This window comes from Oryzias latipes, chromosome 3, assembly GCF_053564925.1.
Source record: "Oryzias latipes strain Hd-rR chromosome 3, Olatipes_Hd-rR_3.1".
In the NCBI taxonomy this organism is placed as follows: Eukaryota; Metazoa; Chordata; class Actinopteri; order Beloniformes; family Adrianichthyidae; genus Oryzias; species Oryzias latipes.
The window spans coordinates 30,974,632-30,994,009 of NC_136239.1; the positions used below are offsets into that span (position 1 = coordinate 30,974,632).

A 19,378-nucleotide genomic window follows, 5' to 3' on the forward strand; every position below is an offset into this window, starting at 1 on the left:
TAGGCTGGAAATACCAACATTTTATTTTTCTACCTTTTGTGACTACAGAAATGTTGAAACATTGAAACGTTGAAAAAAGCTGGATGACATCGTTACTTGCTTCTCAATTTTCTTTTCTTTTCTTCTTTTTTTTAATCATTTGCTTAGCAATCACAACAGATGATATTGCACGGCACTGAGAAAGCAGTAGTAAAGCGTGGGCGAACAGCAATAACAAATCAAGTCATGAGACAAGGAGTTGTACATCTGAGTGTAAAAACAACAACAGCATTGCTTCTCTGATACTCATGCACACAGACAGGCTCACACGTTCACACATTCAAAGGCTGAAAACTAAGAAAAATAAACCACTGTGAGCGGAGATAAAAAAAAGAACAAGGTTGTTATGGGATTTCACTTCTAAATGCAAGAGCAAAATTAACTTTTTAAAACCCTAATAACCATTTTGTAAATGTAAATGTATGACAACAAATATGCCTGATTATCAAAAACCCTTCAAGCATCTTTGTTTGTGAATAGCTGAAGGACACCCCTCTGTGGGTGAGAAACTAGTTCTCCAGCGTGAGAGATCCAGATGATTGTCTTAGGCGCTTCAGTATATTGTTATGAGACTTGTAGCCAAGCTACCCATCATATGGGAACTCCTTCTAGGACAATAACATAAATCAAAACAATACAAAATATAGAAATAAATAGGTCCACATTGCATCAAACGGTGTCTTTATCAATACAGGCCTTGACACATAAAAATAAGTACCTGTATGTTGCTAAGGAACATCCACATTCTCCAACATCTGACATAATGAGTGCACAACACTCTGATTCTATCTGTCATCTTTCAGTCTGTGGAGACTCTGTGCTGTTTGAGCATGACATAAGAAACACAGCTGTCTCTGGTGTAGTCAGAGATCCACTGCTCTAATTTGCACTGGAAAGTCACAGACATTCGCACACATCAGAAAACAGCCTGATATTTTCAGTAAAAAAAAGACAGTCTGCAAAAATGCAGTGCAGAAATGCACGCAAACGGAAAAATTAAAGAAAATGAAACATCTCGCAACTCCTCAGGACTTCTGCACAGTCACATCCAAAAGCAGAAAGCCCATGCACACTCAGACACGCAGATTCCTTGGTAGGGAGTTTTGCAGATTTATTAGACTTTGCTTGTAGTCATTACACGAGTACGCACCAAAATAACAGACACTAGATGGAGTGAGGCAGCAGTACCACGGTAATAAAAACAGACTCAGCTCCGTGGCACGGCCCCCGGCAGACCGGCTGCCCAGCCTTCACTCCAACTCACTCTGTGTATGAGGCAGCAAAGTGAGCTATTTTTTTTCATTTTTAAATGCTTTGGATTGTACATAAACAGGAGATTCCCCACATGGTAGAGTAAGCTTACCTACATAGCTCTACGCCTTCTACATTATATACCCGTGCGAATGGCAAATAAAAACAAATCTACCTCACAAATTCCAGTGCTTTTTAACATTAGACTTTTTTTCCAATTTGTTGGTTTGTTTTAAAAATCTTTGAATGTGCAGTAATACCCATAATATAACTGTGTTTAAAAGTCAAAAGAATTTAGAAAAAACACACATACACGCTGCTTTTTCGCCACCTGCCCAACAAAAAACTCATCTTTAACTTTGTTGGCAAATGGCAAATAGACTGTCTGGGTTTGTGGCAGTGTTCAAAACACACATTGAAATGCTGACTAAGATTTAGTCGAAGAAGAATCTTTGTAAGCATGACAATAGGGATGTAACAAAAAAAAAAAAATACTTTTTGTGTCTTTTTTTTTCCTCCCCAAAAACCTAATATGTACAAATCCAGAGTTTCTACAAATGCATAAATTAAAAACGTGGTTAACAAATAAAAAAATGCAGTTAAATTAAAATCACAACGCACAAGAAAAAAGAGAAAACATGAACACATCACAGCAGTTGGTTTTACCCTGTAAAAGCAATAGTCTGACGAAGGATAAGCTTTTTCCTCCTTTTACATTTACAAACCTATTCTTCATTCATAAAAAAGAACACTTTTGCCAAAAAAAGCAGTTAGCAAATTGAAAGTAGGTAAACAGACAGCTTTTTAGATTTAAAAAAAAAGTTATCACATAACTAGAGTCCTGCCTTTCTTGCAGACAGACACCTGCATGCAGAACTCAAGGGAATTATTACTATGAGGTATTCAGAGACAGTGGTAAAGACATGCACGGCCAGAGTGCTGGACCTTCCCACACACAGCGAGGACATGAGAAAGAGGTATGGGGAAAGAGGGAGAAAGAGGGCAAAAGGACGGGGAAACAAAGACCTTTGGTTTCATCTGTAGAAGTGGACAAAAAAAATCCTTTGGTACCTTTTCATTGCATGGTTTCACCAGTTGTAAGCATTGTGGTGTGATTTGTTCATTTCTTTTTAGAAAAAGAAAAAAAAAGAAACACAATTACTCCTTGTTTCTTCAGTTGAGGCCCTTCTACAGGCTGAGGTATTCACAGAGTCAAAGGTGAGAGGTCAGCAGTGGTTTAACACTTTGGTTCAAGCAAGGCACTCGTCCTGGGAGTTTTAGAAAGATTGCAACACGTCTACTTTCAGGAACATGTCTGCCTATAGTTGAGTCAACAACTTTGCCCATGGCTGTGTCAAGGCTGTCAGCTTGTTGTGGCATGGAAATGTCTGACCTGTTAAATGGATCTTCTGATGACCAAACACACAGAGGCCGGGCTGAATGGACGTCAAATCAAGAAATCTGTGACATAGAAATACACTAAATCCTTAAGTTTACAATGTTGTTGGGTTTTTTTTTTTGGCTTGTCAGATTTGAACTGGCTCTTTTTGTCCACACAGCGGATTACTGCATCTCTGATACCAGGATTTAACAGTGTTTCCTGCAGGCACCTGCACTGCTGCTTGTGAGCATCTATAGCTGGATCAACACTTCTGCCTAAAGCTACATCAGCACGACTATCTATGGAGCTGTAATCAGCGCAGAAGAAGCAGGAGCATGCATAGCAGGGGTGCACGGTTTGATTGTTGGCTGGAGAGGACAGAGAAGGAGAAGAAAGGATTTAAGGAGGAAAGAGAGGAGGCAGAAGAAAGGGGGGGGGGGGCACATACATCACACTGTCTTTTCATAACCACTCACAGAGGCCGTGCAATGGGAAAAAATCTTTGGTTCTCTTTGGTATCATCAAAGTGATATAAATCACATGGAACTTGAGTGAGGTAGCATCTTTGGTTCACACTATAAAACATCAGCAGGTCTCAACACATTTTTTTTTGTTTCTTGTCCACTTTTTGGTTTTTCTCTTGGAGATGAAGAAGCAGCTTCCTCTGACCCCCTTCTTTGGAGCTCTCTGTGATGAGAGTAGAGCTGCTAACCCTTATCAAAGAGGAGGATGGCGGCACCAGCGGCCCACTGATGCAGCGCTGCCCTGTGTAGTGCTCTCTTCCTTCTGCTGAAATGCATGGCACACACAGAGAGGGGGTCGGGAAATTGGCAGCAAGCTTGGGAGGTGAGCAAGTGTGTGTGTGTGGGGTGCTTTTGTAGTCAGGTGACATTGCTATGTAAGCGCTTGAAAGTGGTTTGATCATTGATATCATCTCCTCTGCACTACATCTTTGATGAGGAGATAAAATCAAATCCCTATGCAGCGCACAGGGAGGATGAGGTGACGCTCAGTCCTTATATCAGAGTGGTGACACACTTTGTGCAAAAAAAAAAAGAAAAACAAAAATCAGGAGGGGCTGCCAGCCTCCCTAACACAGTGTCAAGATCACACACTGAGCCAAAACTGCTGTAGAGAAGACAACAAACTGGACGGATTTGTCTGTTTGCCTGCTGGGAGCCTGGACACAAAAGATTTGCAGGTTTTTATGAAACTGTATCTATTTGTCTTCACAATGAGCATTTATGAGAAACTGACTGAGAAGGTAAAGGTGGATTCATATTCTCTGTGATTCAAATAAAGGCATACTTAAGGCAAGTAGCATAAAGCTGGTAAGACCACACACATCATTCTGATCTTTGAAGTGGATCACCAAAAAAATCACAAGTAAAAAAAAGAACTGTAAGATAAAATCTTTGGTAAATTACTTCATGGCAGATTTGCTAGAAGTTAAACATCTAAGCAGCTTTGAGGGGTAGAAAATTGTGGTTTGTCCTTAAAGAAATGGCTCCATGCTTCAGCATGTTAGAGGAAAGCACTACAGAGTGGGTTAGGGTTGGGAACAGTCCTTTTTTTCTTGATTTTGGGTTAGCAGTCTACTAAATGGTCATTTCTCCTCCTGTCTGGGATGCTTTGCAGACAGACAAACAGCTGCGCAGACAAACAGAGACACATAAACAGGCATACAGTCAGAAAGTCCTTCTGACCAATCCAAACAAAGATTGTAGAACAATCCTCGAGCCCCAGCAGGTTTCGTTTCCCTTTGAAATTGATTGGTTGACCCTGCTGGAACTCCATTCTTCCTTGTTTTTCAAAGCTGTGGACAGCTGCAGATCAGACTGCCTATAGGCTGATTAGACCTCCATTTGGGGACCCATCATTAAAACCAACCAATCAGATTAAAGATAAGGATGGCAATGATAGATTGATGCAGAGGGGGTAGTTGAGGGTGTAATAAAGCTAGAGACCAGTGCCCATCTGTGTGTGAGTCAGGGGGAGTAAAAGTATAGTCTTTTGTGGTATGTTACACATAAATGTTTTGCAGAAACAAACATTTTAAAGCAGGTCAAACAAGAAGTCTTTGGTTTGTCTTTTTTCATCTTTGGATTCTATAAATATCAATATAGTACAGGTTTAAGGGCAAAACGTCAAAGTTTTTTGTTTTTTTTTAAAGATGTCTTTGTTTCTCTTAAGTTTTAAAGCTTTTCCACCGAGGTTGAGTTAGTACATGAGTTGGTCAAATTAGGCTTTGGTGCAGGCGTTGGGCCCAGAGTTGGCTGAGAGAGAGCCATCGTCCACCCACTTATCCAGGCTCCGGCGACGCGCGTTCATAAAGAAGTTGCTGACTGTAGCCAGCTCGAGGCCCAGCTGCTGGGCGATGGTGAGCTGCAGCTCTTTGGATGGACGCTTGTTCTCTTTAAAGATGGCGTGAAGTGTCCGCCGCTGGACGTCTGTGAACACAAGCCGGGGTTTCTTGGTCACATTTCCCCGCTCGCTCCTGCCGTGGTCCTGCTCCTTACGCTTGCATGCTGTGGAGAGAAGGGACGAAAGGATATTAAAAAAATTGAACCATTAATGTGAACTTTCTCAATATATTAAGGTTTACCTAAGACACACTTATGCAGGGAACAAAAAATGAAAGGGAAAATGTTATGTTAACCACTTAAAGTTAGAAATTTCTTTAATTCTTGTAACTTTATCAAGTTTTCACATTAAATTTTTTGCATGCACATATTTCTGATGTGGCAAATAATTCATTCATTCACTCCTCTTCTAAACCTGCTTTGTCCCTTTCGGGGTCACAGGGCTGCCGGAGCCTCCTGGCAAAGACGGTCGATTGAAATTGACTCCAACTACCAAGAAATCCTCATGCATTGGTTTTTGTGTCTCTGAAGACTTTCTTAAAAATATATACAGACGTATTTAAAAGCCTTAAGTGGTAAGCATTTCATTGTCCTTAACCAGGTTTCTTCTTCCACTTTCGGCTTCTCCCATCAGGGGTCGCCACAGCGAACAAGTCGCATGGTAAATTTGGCAATGTTTTACGCCGGATGCCCTTCCTGACGCAACCTTCTCAAACCGGGCTTGGAACGGGCACAGAGGTTTGAGTAACTATTTCTTAGTGACCCTCATCTGGTCCTGAAGACCAACAGCAAAAACAAGATTTGCTATCCATGGTGCTGAAACCAATAAACTAAAATGTTGTCAATAAGAGAAGGAAGTGTTTTTTGGTGCAACTTTGGATAGTGTTCTTTGCTTGGACGCTTTTTCTAACAGTCACGAAGCCGAACCAGCAGGGGGCAGACGCGCACCGCCAGAACTTAAGGAATAAGAGCAACAACAGCATCACCTGACCACTAAAACGCCCTCCAACCGGAATCTCTGATAAACTTTAAAAAAAGGAGGGAACTAAATCCAAGTATATTAGATAAGACGAGGGGCACATTTTACAACATGTTTTCACCAAAAATAATATTAAAGGACACTTATTTATTTTTTTCGTTTTTTCTTTCAAATACTTGAAAGAAAATCTCTAAAGTACATGGCGCGGCCCATTAATTGAGGTGTTATTGTTAGCGGCAGCCGCCCGGCGTCTCCACCGCTGCTAAAAATTAACAGAGAGCCGGGGCTCCTCCTGTTAAGAACTGCTATAAATCAGCGGGAGTGAAGGACACGCAGACAGCAGCAGGAATCGGACCCCGAGCCCGCGGGTCCGGGCGGAGAGAGGCCCACTTTCCCAGGACCGAGGCGACACGACAGCGGCCTCGTTATCAGCCTCACAGACACAAACACACCGCTGCTGCTCCCGGCTAATCATTACTAACACACAGATAACTCCACACACAGATTGCACACTGGACCTCCTGACGTGCGTGCGTGCGCGTCCGAAAGTCAACAAAGATCCTTTGTGCTAAAAATGCCGCAAATTGTTGTCCAGTAAAACTGCACTTCCACTGGTTATTAATTTTTTTTAACCAAACGTCCTTTAAAAACATAAATATGCAAAATTACAACGAGCCAAAAATATATTGAAAACATCAACAAAAATCAAAAGAAAAGAATGCCGAAAATGACAACAAAGGAATTCTTGATAAAATATAAAAAAAATTTATGCTGCATTCTATTCCAATCAGGTAAACGTGAAAAAAAAAATGCCGGGACTTAGATCAATAAGCATATCAAATCCGCTTCAACATAAAATCGGGTTCACCTTAAAGCGAATCAATACACTTTGTGACACATTTTCTCTATAAGATTTTAAATTGATTCATATTAATTAAATTAATTTAAAAAATAATTCTAGTCTACACTGATCTGTAGAAAAGCCTACATTTCTTAGTTTTTTTGCGTAAATTATGTTTCTTATAAGATAACTAAACTAAAAAAAAATAAAATAAAATGAATAAATAAAGTAGCTGAAACTTTGGATTTAACATTCCACTTTTGCAAAGAAGATTATGGCGTTTTCCTGTTTTAAATCTATTTTAAATACATACAAACCTCCCTAAACCTGCAGAGTAAAGGGAAAATCTGCTTCACACTTCTTTTTGTAGTAAATCACTAACACTATATTTTCAAGCAGCACACACACATCAGCAACACCAGATGGCAAAACTGAAAAACAATCAATTGCGATTACAATTACGTGCACACGTGTTCGTGTGCGCGCGCACACACACCGAACACACACACAGACACACGTACGTAAGTAAGCAAACCAATACCGCACTTTCCATCATCCAGCTTCACTTACAAAATTTTAACCCAAAAACATGTTTAGCCAATTTATCGAAACCGGGTTTGCATTTATGATTAAAATTAAAAGGCACGTGATGCCACGCGTTTTTTTTGACTCCTCATCTAAGGGAGAAAACATAACAGAGGTGCACCAATTCATGGAGAAGCTCCAGCCATCTCATGTCATGTCTGCGGGACAAACATTCAATTCTAAAACAAAAACACACAAAAAAGACAAGTTTTCAAAGTAAAACTGAAACACAAGCTTCACCTGCTAAAATAACGTGACACCAAACTTCACCTGACTCTGAAGTGGTCACCAAACTGCACGTGCGCCCACTTTGATGTGTTTACACCAAGAAGTAGGCTGTTCATTTGCATCTACACCAAAATAAACACAATCCTAACGATTTCTGGAGTGTGGAGGGCAGGGGGGGGGGGGGGGGGATCGGTTTACACACTCAGCCCAGAGGTCGATATTTTGAGGTAAAAGGACATGCACCTATTTCACAAACGTCCCAAATCAGCGTTGAATTAAAGAGAGGGCAGGTCAGGACACTCATTTCGCGCCCATAGCGGCGCAATGAAGGATTTCATGCTTTCATGATTCTAGATTTCATGCTAGGATTATTAGAGACTGCAATCATCTTCAAAGCGACTTAAAAGACAAGATATCCCTGAACCTCCCAGTGTGGCCTTTAATGGTGCTCTTTCCCCTCCTCCTTTTTACAAAAAGCTAAATTGACGCACCACTTCCCCCTGACAGGACCATATCTACGAGGATTTTGTTGGACTTTTTTCCTGATCATGAGAATGTGAATTAAGATTATAATGGAGTTCAATGATCTTCCACACTCAGCTAGCGCCATATTATAAAACTGTTCTTTGCAACACATTCAAAGACAAAAGCAAAAAAAGAGGGGCTTTACCGAGGCTTCGCTCACCTGCGAGCCTGAGCGCACTCATCCGTTGGAACTCAGGCTCTTGCAGCCACTTCCACATGCGCCGGAAGGTCTCTCTGCCGGACTTGAGCTTTGACCAAGGCTTTGGGTTTCGTAGCAGGTCGGACAATGTCCCTTGGGATCGGCAAAGAACGCGTTGGGCAAAGATGGCCTGAGGGATGCTGTAGCGCTTCAGCTCCGTGGTGATCCTCTGCGCCACTTCTTTGGTATTCACCTCCTCCATCTGTCCACCAGAAAGACCTCCTCCTCCACCGCTGCCCCCTTGCCGGCCGGGCCCGGAAGCCTGCTCCCGGCTGTTCCCCAGTCCCTGACCGTGTCCCTGTGCGCCAAGGTGGGCGTGGGTGTGGTGGTGGAGGCCGTTGATTTGCACCATGCCCGCGGAGGAGCTCATGTGTTGCTCTGCGTGTCTGCCGAGCATGGCTGGGTGGTGAGCCTCAAACCCGCTGGGTGTGAGCATCTTCTCTCCGGGCATGGCGGCTCCCGGATGGGCATAAGGAGGAATGCCGGCCTGGGACGTGTGTATGCTGGCCAGCCCGGATCCAGAGAGCGGGGAGAGGCTCTGGCCCATGCAGGGATCCTTGTGGTGGTACGCAGGATACAGACTGTTCATGGGCGCCAGACTCCGGTCCTCCCGCATCAGCGTGAAGCTGCCGCTGACATTTCCGGGGATCCTCTGGTGAGAATGAGGGTGAGGATGGTGTGGATGGTGGTGGTGGTGGTGGTGATGAGGAGGAAATTTGTCGGACACGGTGGAGATGGGGGGCAAGGGTTGCAACGGAGTTAGGGTCGTATAAGTGGTGCTGGCGCTCATGCCAGGGGGGGCTTCACACATGCTGATGGCAGGATGCAGGTGTCCGTGGTGACTGGGGTGATAGTCTCCGCTGTCCAGTAGGGTCGCCATGCCCATAGCGCGATGGCTCAGACCCCGGGGGCTCGGACGGGAATGCGGACTGTGGCCACTAAGCAGCTCTCCGTGACCGGTCACGGTCTCATGGCTCACTCCATGCAGGTCTCCCATATTCTCCATCGACAGCTGTGCGTTCATGATCCGGGCAGCGCTGTGGACAAATCATCTATCTGACCTGCTGCAGTAAACTGATGCCCAGAAGTCTCACATCCAGGGGAGTAAAATTCTCTTTTGTTGCCGTCCCCCCTCCACCACTTCGTTTCAATAGTCTCCTTTCGCTGTTGTCTTTGCGTAAAACGTCTCTGCGCTGTTTCCCAAAGCTAAAATCCTTTTCAAATCCGTTTCCTTTTAATTTCCAAATAAGTTTCTTAAAAAGTAAAAAATAATTTAAAAAAAAATCGTCTCCTCTATCATTTAAGCCCCCCCACCGCCAACCAGCTGTCCTTGCGCTCCGGTCGGGTGCCGCGCCATCTCTCTAGTTGTGTCCAGTCCCTGCTCCACCGCAGCACAGATCACACCGTCTACACATGCGCACAGTGGACACACACCTCCTCCCATGCGCGCTCTCTCTTTTTCTGTCTCTCCCACGCGCACACACGGAGCCACCGCGTTGACGTCAGGTACCTGATTAGGGAGGAGGAATCAAACTATTTGCTTAAAGCTCACTTCAAATCCATATTTAGCCGCTTTATGGCATTTAGTTAAGTTTCCAATAAGTATTGGTCTCACGGTATTGAGCTGTGGTAACTGGATACAGAGGCCAATATTCAGCTCATAACTGCTGTTTAGAAAATATCCGATTCATTAGAGCTTGACATCTATAGGCTTCCGTAAATCATTAACTGCAAATAAAGACAACTTCCGGGTGCATTTGGAGTTTTTCCCCCCATCTTTTCTGTTTTGGATTAAAAAAATCCGAAACCTCCAATTGTAGTTCCTCTCATGACAGCAGAAAAGCGACGCTTGCGCACAAATCATCTGACGAGTTAATTAGCGGTTTAAGGGCTGTCAGTCAATTTGCAGTGTGTGCATGTGTATGTGTGTTCATGCGCATCACACGGACTATTCTTTCATTATCGGCGCACTTCAGCTGCACCTCCCCACCCCCACCCAAATGCCAAATATGTGGCGGTTTAACCACACCAAGAAGGGCCGCAGTACCTTGTCTTTTGATAGAAAAAGATGAGCAGATGTGTCCATTGTTCAAACGTTAGGCTTAACGAACCAAGCCCAGCATGGGAGTGTGTGTTTACGTGTGTCTTAACAATTTAAGAATGACGTTCAAGTGTAAAAATGCAACCTGATCTTTTGTTGTGTTGAGAGAAAACTTGTGCATGTTCCAAAAATGTTTGAATTTACCAATTACGCGCAGATTTTCTGCAAAATCCAGAGGTAAGAACCTTTGTTGATGCATAAACTGACTAGTCCTTTTGTCAAAACTTTTCTGCCCCGATAAGAGCCCGTCCAATGATGCCGTGTCAGGCGCCGTTTAGCCCAGCAGAGCGGCAGCGCATGCAGGGCGTCCTCAGTCGGCAAGAGGTGACAGCTTGCAGCGGCCAATGTCCTTCTGGACCCCCCGCCGAATGAGGGACATGTCAAAGGTGACGCTTCAAGACTCCCAAAGCCAACATCTGCGGGGGGACAGATTAACCTTTCAGACTTTTCCCTGTTTTTGGGACTGCTAGGGGCCCCACATCTGTCAGGGCCCTCCCACAATAGAGTGGGCGCTCGGTTGAACGAGCTAAATAAAAGAAGAGAAAAGAAAGAGAAGAAGTTAAACTGTCTCTGATGTGAAGTCAATGTCAATGGCGTGTGTGTGACGTGTGTCGAGACAAAGGGGGACCAACTCTGAAGAGTGTGGCTGTCCAAGCGTGCAGCGCGGGGACTTGCGGGGTTTAAAGGCAGATAGAAGAGAAACACCGCGGATTTAATTAGGATGCGCATTAGGTCGATCTTGGATCTGTTGATACTTTAATTTATTATCAAGAAAAAATTACTAAAAATATATTAAAAAATGACTTTCAATTAAAAACCACATAAATAGTTATATATATTTAAAGCTTCATTTTAATTTTTGTTCTACAACCGCAGAGAATGGAGCACAATGCAGGCGGAAGTTTGGCCTCTTGGCAGCAAACCACATCTACACGTTCTCATAGAGATCGATACTTCTGCCACGTCTGCTCGACCTCAGCTGCGTGTTCGGCTTTCTGTGGCCATTGTGCTTCCTTAGCCCGCTTTTACGCGTCTGTGGCATTTGCTTTGCACGGAATCTTATAAGGAACAGCGTTTCCTTTATTTTTAAACCTAGAGAAGATATATGTTTCTTCAAATATTGAAAACTGACGCAGAAACCAACAGGTGCCAACATATCCGTAAAATTACGCGCTGAGTGTTTTTAATTTTTAAATTATTATTAATATTATAATAGGCTTGGTAAGATAGTTTGACAGTTAATACATGGTTTCATTGTCCTAAAGCCCGCATCACATCCGAGCAGAAACAACGTAATGCCTCTCAGAAAGGACAGTGGATCGATATTTCAGCAGCTCTGCAAAAATGACAAGCATTATAGATGTTTAAAATGACAATTACGTCCTATTTCGGAAAGAGCCTTTAACCAAATGGCATCTGGCAAAAGTGATGCTTTACAAATGAGCCAGCTTGAGTTTGGCCTTCATTTATGGGGAGTGAACCCGTAATGCGTAAAGGCGCATGCATGCCTAAACTGAATTAGCCTTTTGGAAACAAATCCCCTTCCTCACGTTTCATCGTTTTGACCCATAATTTCATTTACTGGTCGAAGCTTTAAAAAAAGCATTTCTGCAAACCTGCTGCTCCTTTCTGTTAGGATCAATTTTCTTTCCGAAAATACAAAAAACAAAATAAATAGAAATGTCACCAGGAAACACAGAAATGTTAAACCTGGAAAATATCTAAAGAAAAGTTAGATTCTCTATCTCTTAAAAACATCAAGAATTGCATCGTCTGGGGCTGCCCTTTACGGCATATTTGAAGTAAAGGCCTTGAAAACACACCACACCGCTCCAATCAATATTGAATAAAATTATAATTCCTGCAGGGACTCAGGCAAAGACCTACAATTTGTTAAAATAAACCATCCTAAAAAGATTGCCTGTATTTGAACCTGGCGTGTGGTATTTTCTGTGTAATTTAATTGCCCTGCATTAATCAACAATATTTAGACAATATTATATAAAATTCATTTAGAAGGCATCAAATAAATACAAAAAATAATTTATTTTTAGAAGGTAGCTGTTTATTTATTTTTAAGCCATTTTAAATGAATTGTTTGGAAAAAGTTGAAAACAAAATTTGGAAATAGAGTAAAATATTTTTCCCCTTAAAGGCCATACATTTAGGACAAACTTACAGATCTTTAAAGTAAATTGGTCAAAATATTTTAAACCATCATTTTCTTTATATTTTCTGTCTTCAATTAAGGAATTTGCCTTTTGTTTAACTTTTAAAATGCCATCATGGCCGAGCAGCACCTGCTGCCTTGCTCAGGGGTAAATCAACTAACTGCCTCTTCTGTGGTGTTATTCCGCGTCACTTGCTCTGATTCGCGCACTCATGTGAGATTAATAAAGCATCACTTTACATTAAGGTGTCCATATGCCGCCCAATTACTCTCTGTAACTTTAAAGAGACCCCAATTATGACAACAAAACCGTGTCAACGATAGTCAGCAGCCTCTTCAGCGGGCTGAGGGGCTGCCTGGACATCAATAATAGGCTTAGCTGGTAAATATTAAGAAAAGGGTTAAACACACGCTTTATTAGTCTGGCATAAGGCATATTTAAATTTCATTAATAATAGTTTGACTCTTTTGAAGCTAAATGGATTACAATCACATCAAACCAAAGACAGTTTTCACTCTTTCCTTCATCATTAAGACAGTAGAGCTTTTCCTGGTTGGGAAGACAACAATTTTATTTTATTTTATTTTTTCCTGGTTTGTTTTCATCAGAGCGCATATTTTTATGCATAACTATGTTAGACTTCTAATGAAGCTTAGCAGGAAGGCAACTTTCCACTCTTAGACCTGAGAACATTTTAGTGACACAATCACAATAAGTGCAGCGTTATTTCGCATGAAATGTGATTCGACAAATACATACAAAAGTTAAAAGGCATCCTCTCTGCACTATTTCTAAGAAAAGCTCGAGCGCAAAACTTCAGACATTTTCTAATCAAATGTCTAAATGACTTTTCTATTGTTTAATTAAGTCTTTTGGTATTTATACGTTTTACAGGCGAAAACTCCTCCGTCTTGGCCACTCGTTTGTTAAATGCAGCAGGTCTACGGATACGTGACGCAGCGGCAGCTGCTGCAAGTTTGTGTGCAGATATAGTGCGTCATTATAACAGATCAGGGTAGCACCCACTTTTTTCCACGTTTCTTCTCAACAGGGTGCCCGTGTTGAAGAGTGTGCATTCAAACTTTCATTCTGCGCCACACGCAAACACAGAGACAAGCTCACACCGTGTAGTCTCTGGCGTTTACCGCAGCGTTCTATTCTGTCACGCACCTTCATCATCCTCCAAGCTCACTCCCATTCAGCGGCGCAAAGAAGCACAACGCTTCCACGCCAATTTGCATGGACTTTTTAAAAAAAAAAAATTCCATGTCACGAGACGCTTAAAAACGAGGCGATGCATTATGCGTTTTTGTGCGCGTTTGTTGTGTGTTTTCCCCCATTCTGCGCTCTGTATCCTCCTCTTCTTCATACTCCTCCTCCTCCTCCTTCCACGGCTGCACCACCGGCATCCAGCTTTTCTTCGGGGCTGCCAACGTCCCTGATCCTGCCGTTGGAAAAGATCCTTAATAGCTGCAGCGCACTTCTGATTCTCCAAATGATCCATCCAGCAAAAAGTCCCTCTTTTCCTGCTCCGGAGCCGCGCTTCTCTCCGTACTTTCTCCATGCAGGCGCATTTGAATAGCTGACCGAGGTTGTTATGGATCTCTGCGCACTGAAAGAGAATCAGTATGCAAATTGTTTCAGTATCAATCGAAAGGTTCGATCTGCCTGCACGTCAGCCCCTTTGGCACGAGAAGCTCCTTTCCTGCATAAATGTTTATAATGGTCTCAAATATTAGCACGCAAGGAGAAAGCAGAGAGACTTTGGAATTAAATTGAGATGCAAATTCGGATCTTTTTCAGAGGGTAAAATATATAAATCTATTCATGAAAATAAAATGCAGATGGAACCTTTGTGTAAAAGAATGAGAGTCAAAAGCACATTTTATGGATAAAACACACAAGAATAGACACAAGTCAAACTGAAGAATTTAGTTACAATATTTGATATTCAATCCTCAAGTAATTTAGTAGTTCTCCTTGACTGTAATGCACTTTTAATCACAACCTTGATCAAGGTTGGATTCCTGCAGGTTATTTCAGCAATGCAGCAGATTAAATTCCTGCAGCACAACTGCAATCACATTTAAAAAAGGTGTTGAAAATGAGAAGTGAACACTGTTTTATGAGTACTTTCTAGCTGTCACTCGGCTGTCACATTTTCCTGTATTGCTCCATCCTTTTTCCCGTTTTCTCATATACAGTGATCAAACCAAATCTGGTTAAGAGGGCAGAGCAGATGTGCTGATAAACGCAGGGCAGGATAGGAACACCTGCGTTTGGAAGCTCCGCCAGGAAGAGGCAACACAAGTGGGGAGGTGGAAAGTGTCAGAGAAATGGAAAGTGAAGTGCAGGTGAGGGCATGGGGGGGGGGGGGGGGGGGGGTTCTGTTGGCTTAGGTAATTAGAACACGAGAGGAAAGATGAAGGTAAAGAGAAAAAAGGGCAGAAAGAGGTGAAATGAGAGGCTACAGAAAGGGCAGGGGAGAGCGAGTGGTCAGAAGGAGATAAAGCAAAGAGTCCGTTATCCATCTGTCCCAGGGTTAGAGTTTGACCAGCTGAGGGTGGGGGGTCAAGGGTGAAGGGTGAGCGAACCCTTGACCCAGGGGTTTTGTGGTCAGGACAGAGGCTCGCTCCAGCCCTCTACAACAGAAACAGAAGATAAAGTATTTAGACGTTTGTTTGACATTGATGCAAAAAAAGGTTTTTATTTTCCAATTAGGTAATCCATAGAAATGGAATTTGAAGACATACAGTTTTCTGTAAAGATTAAGTTAAATTAAGTTATATTCTTTACTGTTTAAACCTTGCAGTTAAAATTTTGTTCCCCTAAGTCAATATTTAAACCTCAATTCAAAAATTTATGTTGACCAAAGTGTAAGAAATGCATTTTGTGTGAGAAAAGGGATTAAAAATGAATTATGTACGTTTTGTATTACCGTAGCTAACTTTTCCAATTTTTAACACTAAATATACATTTTTATAACTAAATATTTACGTAAAGTGAAACCTGAACCTTTACTATTTGTTGAAAATAACTTCTAGAATTTATCTTAAACAACATGACTGTGGATTAAGTTCAAGAAAAACTTAAAAACTTTTGTCTTAAAAAAGATCTGTAAAAAGCTGATTTAATGTTAATGCAGATTTGAAACTTAATATTTTTGAGAGGATGTAAAGTATACTTATCTTAGTTATTTTGCTAGTTTTCTCAAGACATTTTCCCAGATTTTTTCTCATGGTTCATGAAGCTGTTCAGCTTTTTTTTTTTCTGCTCAGGTGAGGTTTTAGAAAGTTGGAGAGTTGAGTGACCTCATCCACCTGGACCTGTGTGCAGGTTCAGGATCTGTTGCCATATTGTTCCTTATTTTAAGTTTGTGCAAAGTAACTATGAAAACGATTCGATTAAACCCACAAAGGTGTGTTTTGCTTTGTTTGTCTGAGCTGTGTTGGCGTGTGTGGGGGGTGAAGAGGGGTGGGGTTCTAGGATTAGTAGGGAAAGTGGAAGGGATATGGGCAATGATAGCTGCATCTAAAAGAGGATTACACGGGTTCCCTGTGTCATCATGTACCTGCCATTATGGGATTACTGACGCCACTTCCACCTTCTTCACTCTTCTCTGCGATGATGGCAAAGCCTTGAGAATACCTGAACACACATGTGAGCTGAAAGCCTCAACAGGAAGAGGACCCATGGTGGTCAGTGTGTCAACAAGTACAGTGTTTAGTGCTGAAGCCTCCTGCTGCAGTTGAAGGTTTATTACATGTTTGGAACCACAGTTTAATCCAAGATAAGATTTAATGCACTTGCTCAGGGATGAAAGCTACGTTTTTGCTTTCAGGGAGACGCACGCTGTTGATGCACTGATTCAATGAATAGATATGTGAATGAATTGAGCTATTACTGCTCTCACACCAACACCCGCACATGCGAGTACTGATTCGGCACAGCTTCTCGTGATATCTATTGTTCATTAGTCATTGTTATCCAGCTTTGATGTAGCCATAATGGTCTTTAGATGTGTGGACCGGCTCCATAAAGACCTCTGTTTAGTAACGGCTACAGTTTAAATGCTCTTAATGCGCTGCTGAGGTGTGGGGAGCGACCAGGCGTAGTAAATCACAGAGAGTGGTGAAGAAAGGGAGGAGAGAAGAGGAGCGGGCCAAGGGAATGCTCTCTGGGCAGGTGGGTACAGACGAGACAGAGGACCTCCCTCCGAAACTGATAGCGTGTTGACATAGCACGGGCTAACGCACTCTCACTCCCAAACTGGGGAGTGGAGCTCTCCATGCAGTTTCCAGACTCACCGAATTTAGTATTGAGCTCAGTGACAAAGATTAAACTAACTGTGTGTGTGTGACCTGTCCTGTTCCCAGTAGAAGAAGAGCAAACACACAGAGGCAGTTATCTGACTCACCATTGTGTTCATCTGATCACTAATCTGCAATGGTTAAATCATTATCCATCCAGAACCTCAGCAAAGGGCCAGACAAACACTACTGATGTCAACAGGCAGCACCTTCTTTAATATGTTACCCGCACAACTGTCACACAGATGTGACTCATCAACGTTTCTCAGTGTAAATGCATTAAATTAGAATGTTCTGCAAAATGCGTAAAAATAATTGACTGAAAACATTAAAAAATGTTAATAAATTTAAGCAACAATAATATTATCTGTAACAGAAAAGAAATGCACAATTTTTTTTGAAATGTTGCAAATCTTTCTACATGTCTTTATGTACTTCTTCATAACATGAATAAGAGTGTCTTTAAAAAAAAATATATATATATACATATATACATATATACATATATACACATGTACATATACACACACACACACACACACACATACATATATATATATATATATATATATATATATATATATATATATATATATATATATATATATATAAAGAAACATTTTGTGCAAAAAAAATTGATTTATCACTTTTATCCTCATGTTTTGGGTCAGAGTACTGGAAACAAAGGTGAATCACAAAAAAAGCATACATAAAACCATGGGATTTAGGGAAAAAGGCTATAATTCTAGTTACATTACAAAGAATTGCAAAAGAAACCCCTCAAAATACAGTAAAAAAAATGCAGTCCATTTTTTATCTTTCAATATAATTTATATGAAAGTTTTAACGAGAATGGGCTGGCAGTAAAGCAGGCAAGTGCTTGTATGTCTTGGTTTTCCTCATATGAGCAGGCATCTGGCTCTAAACTGTATGGCTGGATAGCCCCATAACTGCTCGCCATTTTAGTTGCACCAGTATTAAGTTGGGGTTGTGAGGGGCTGTAAGCTAGTGGGAGAAACGGATGGATAATGGGATACGAGGGAGGACTTTCTCAGTGCCAACAGTTCTGCCCACATCTCAGAGGAAAATTTCTGATGAACGACTGCCGCTCTGCAGAAACTGTACTAGAAAACGACACAGGTTGATTGATTTTGGTTAAAAACAACATACCGGTAATCATAATTAAAAGACCACTGGGAACAGTTTTACAACAAAAGACGCTCATTGTGAGACTATGAAGACATCAAAGGAGGATTCATGTGTTAAACAGCAAATTTTGAAAATGCTGAGTGTTTCAGTGAATCCAGTTCTGCTTGCTGCCACATGTGGCCATATACTGTGAACTGAGGAGACCACAAGGACACAGACCAAGTGAGGCTGAATGTTTGCTTGCCCTGAATATAATTTATGTGACTGTAAAAAGTTTTCAGTGTTCATGTGACCTCCATTAAAAAAAGATTGAGTGCAGGATAAAGGTCAGAATAAAAAAAAAATTTCACCAGTGAGGCCAAAGTAACAGTGCAAATACATGACGAATAACTTGAATAAAGAGCAGACACTCGAAATACTGACTTTTTTCCAGACAGCTTCATAAAAATTTCCTAGGATTTTTAAAGTAATCAAAGTTGTCAAAGTTCATGGTGTAGAAAGAACAAGGTGAAGGTGTTTTTTGCATTTGTGGCATCCTCAATGAGATGAAGCTGCACCCTTTGCCTCATGAAAGAAGTCAGATGCAAAAGCATACTTTGAATTTAAAAGTGACTTATGCATCCCCCATAGGAGCAGCAACATTATAATGTTTGCATGTAATGTCATGAAGTTGAAGATTAGGGGAATGTTTCTGAAAGATGACTTAAACGAAGCCTTATGAAAATGGTGGAACAGATTCATCTCTTCATTGCGTGATTCTGATTAAATTTGCACAATGAGAAATAACGCATAGTTCTTTAAAACATTGTTTTAACACTGAATGAACACAAAATGAAAAGGAACATTTAAAGCTGCGTGTGTTCATTTATAGGACTAGAGCTTTTCCCTAAAACACAATAAAAGACCAAAAAACTGCTTCGGGTTTGCCATAAACAGGGGTGGAAATTAATACGTTTTTTCTCTTCCTCTCACTCCTTTCTTGAGCTTTTGTTGATGAAGATATTAACATTTAAATTGAAAATAAGGTGTATATTGTGTGTATGTGAATATATATATGTGTTTATATATGGATGTGTGCATGAGTACATATATGTATACTCAGTTTAATGTATTTGATGTTACATTATGCTTTATACATGCCCTAAACAAATGTAGTCAAAATACAATATGAAGTGGAGGTTTTTTGGTAAGAAAAACAATGAAAATTCTTTAATTGATAAAAAATCTCAATATTTTTTCTTTAATTATGTTTCCTA

At 41.3% G+C, this 19,378-nt stretch overlaps 1 protein-coding gene across 2 annotated transcripts; it reads right to left on the reverse strand.

Moving 5' to 3' along the window:
* On the reverse strand, positions 1-13,925 carry onecut1 (one cut homeobox 1). 2 transcript variants are annotated; one of them, XM_020700032.3, is made up of 2 exons: positions 8,353-13,925; positions 1-5,199 (listed from the first exon to the last, which is right to left on the reverse strand). In XM_020700032.3, exons 1-2 carry the CDS (start codon positions 9,413-9,415, stop codon positions 4,913-4,915), a joined length of 1,350 nt encoding a protein of 449 aa, XP_020555691.1. In that variant the 5' UTR covers positions 9,416-13,925; the 3' UTR covers positions 1-4,912. The 2 variants fall into 2 exon arrangements, with proteins under 2 accessions (XP_020555691.1, XP_020555688.1); XM_020700029.3 differs by having other exon boundaries at positions 8,338-11,888.
* Positions 13,926-19,378: the final 5,453 nt, after the last annotated feature.

Excerpts from the sequence above, each read along its gene's own strand:
- onecut1 (XM_020700029.3), bottom strand. The coding sequence starts at position 9,415 with ATGAACGCACAGCTGTCGATGGAGAATATGGGAGACCTGCATGGAGTG. Across the intron at positions 5,200-8,337 it reads CGCAGGTGAGCGAAGCCTCG|CATGCAAGCGTAAGGAGCAG; the intron begins GTAAAGCCCCTC and ends TTCTCTCCACAG.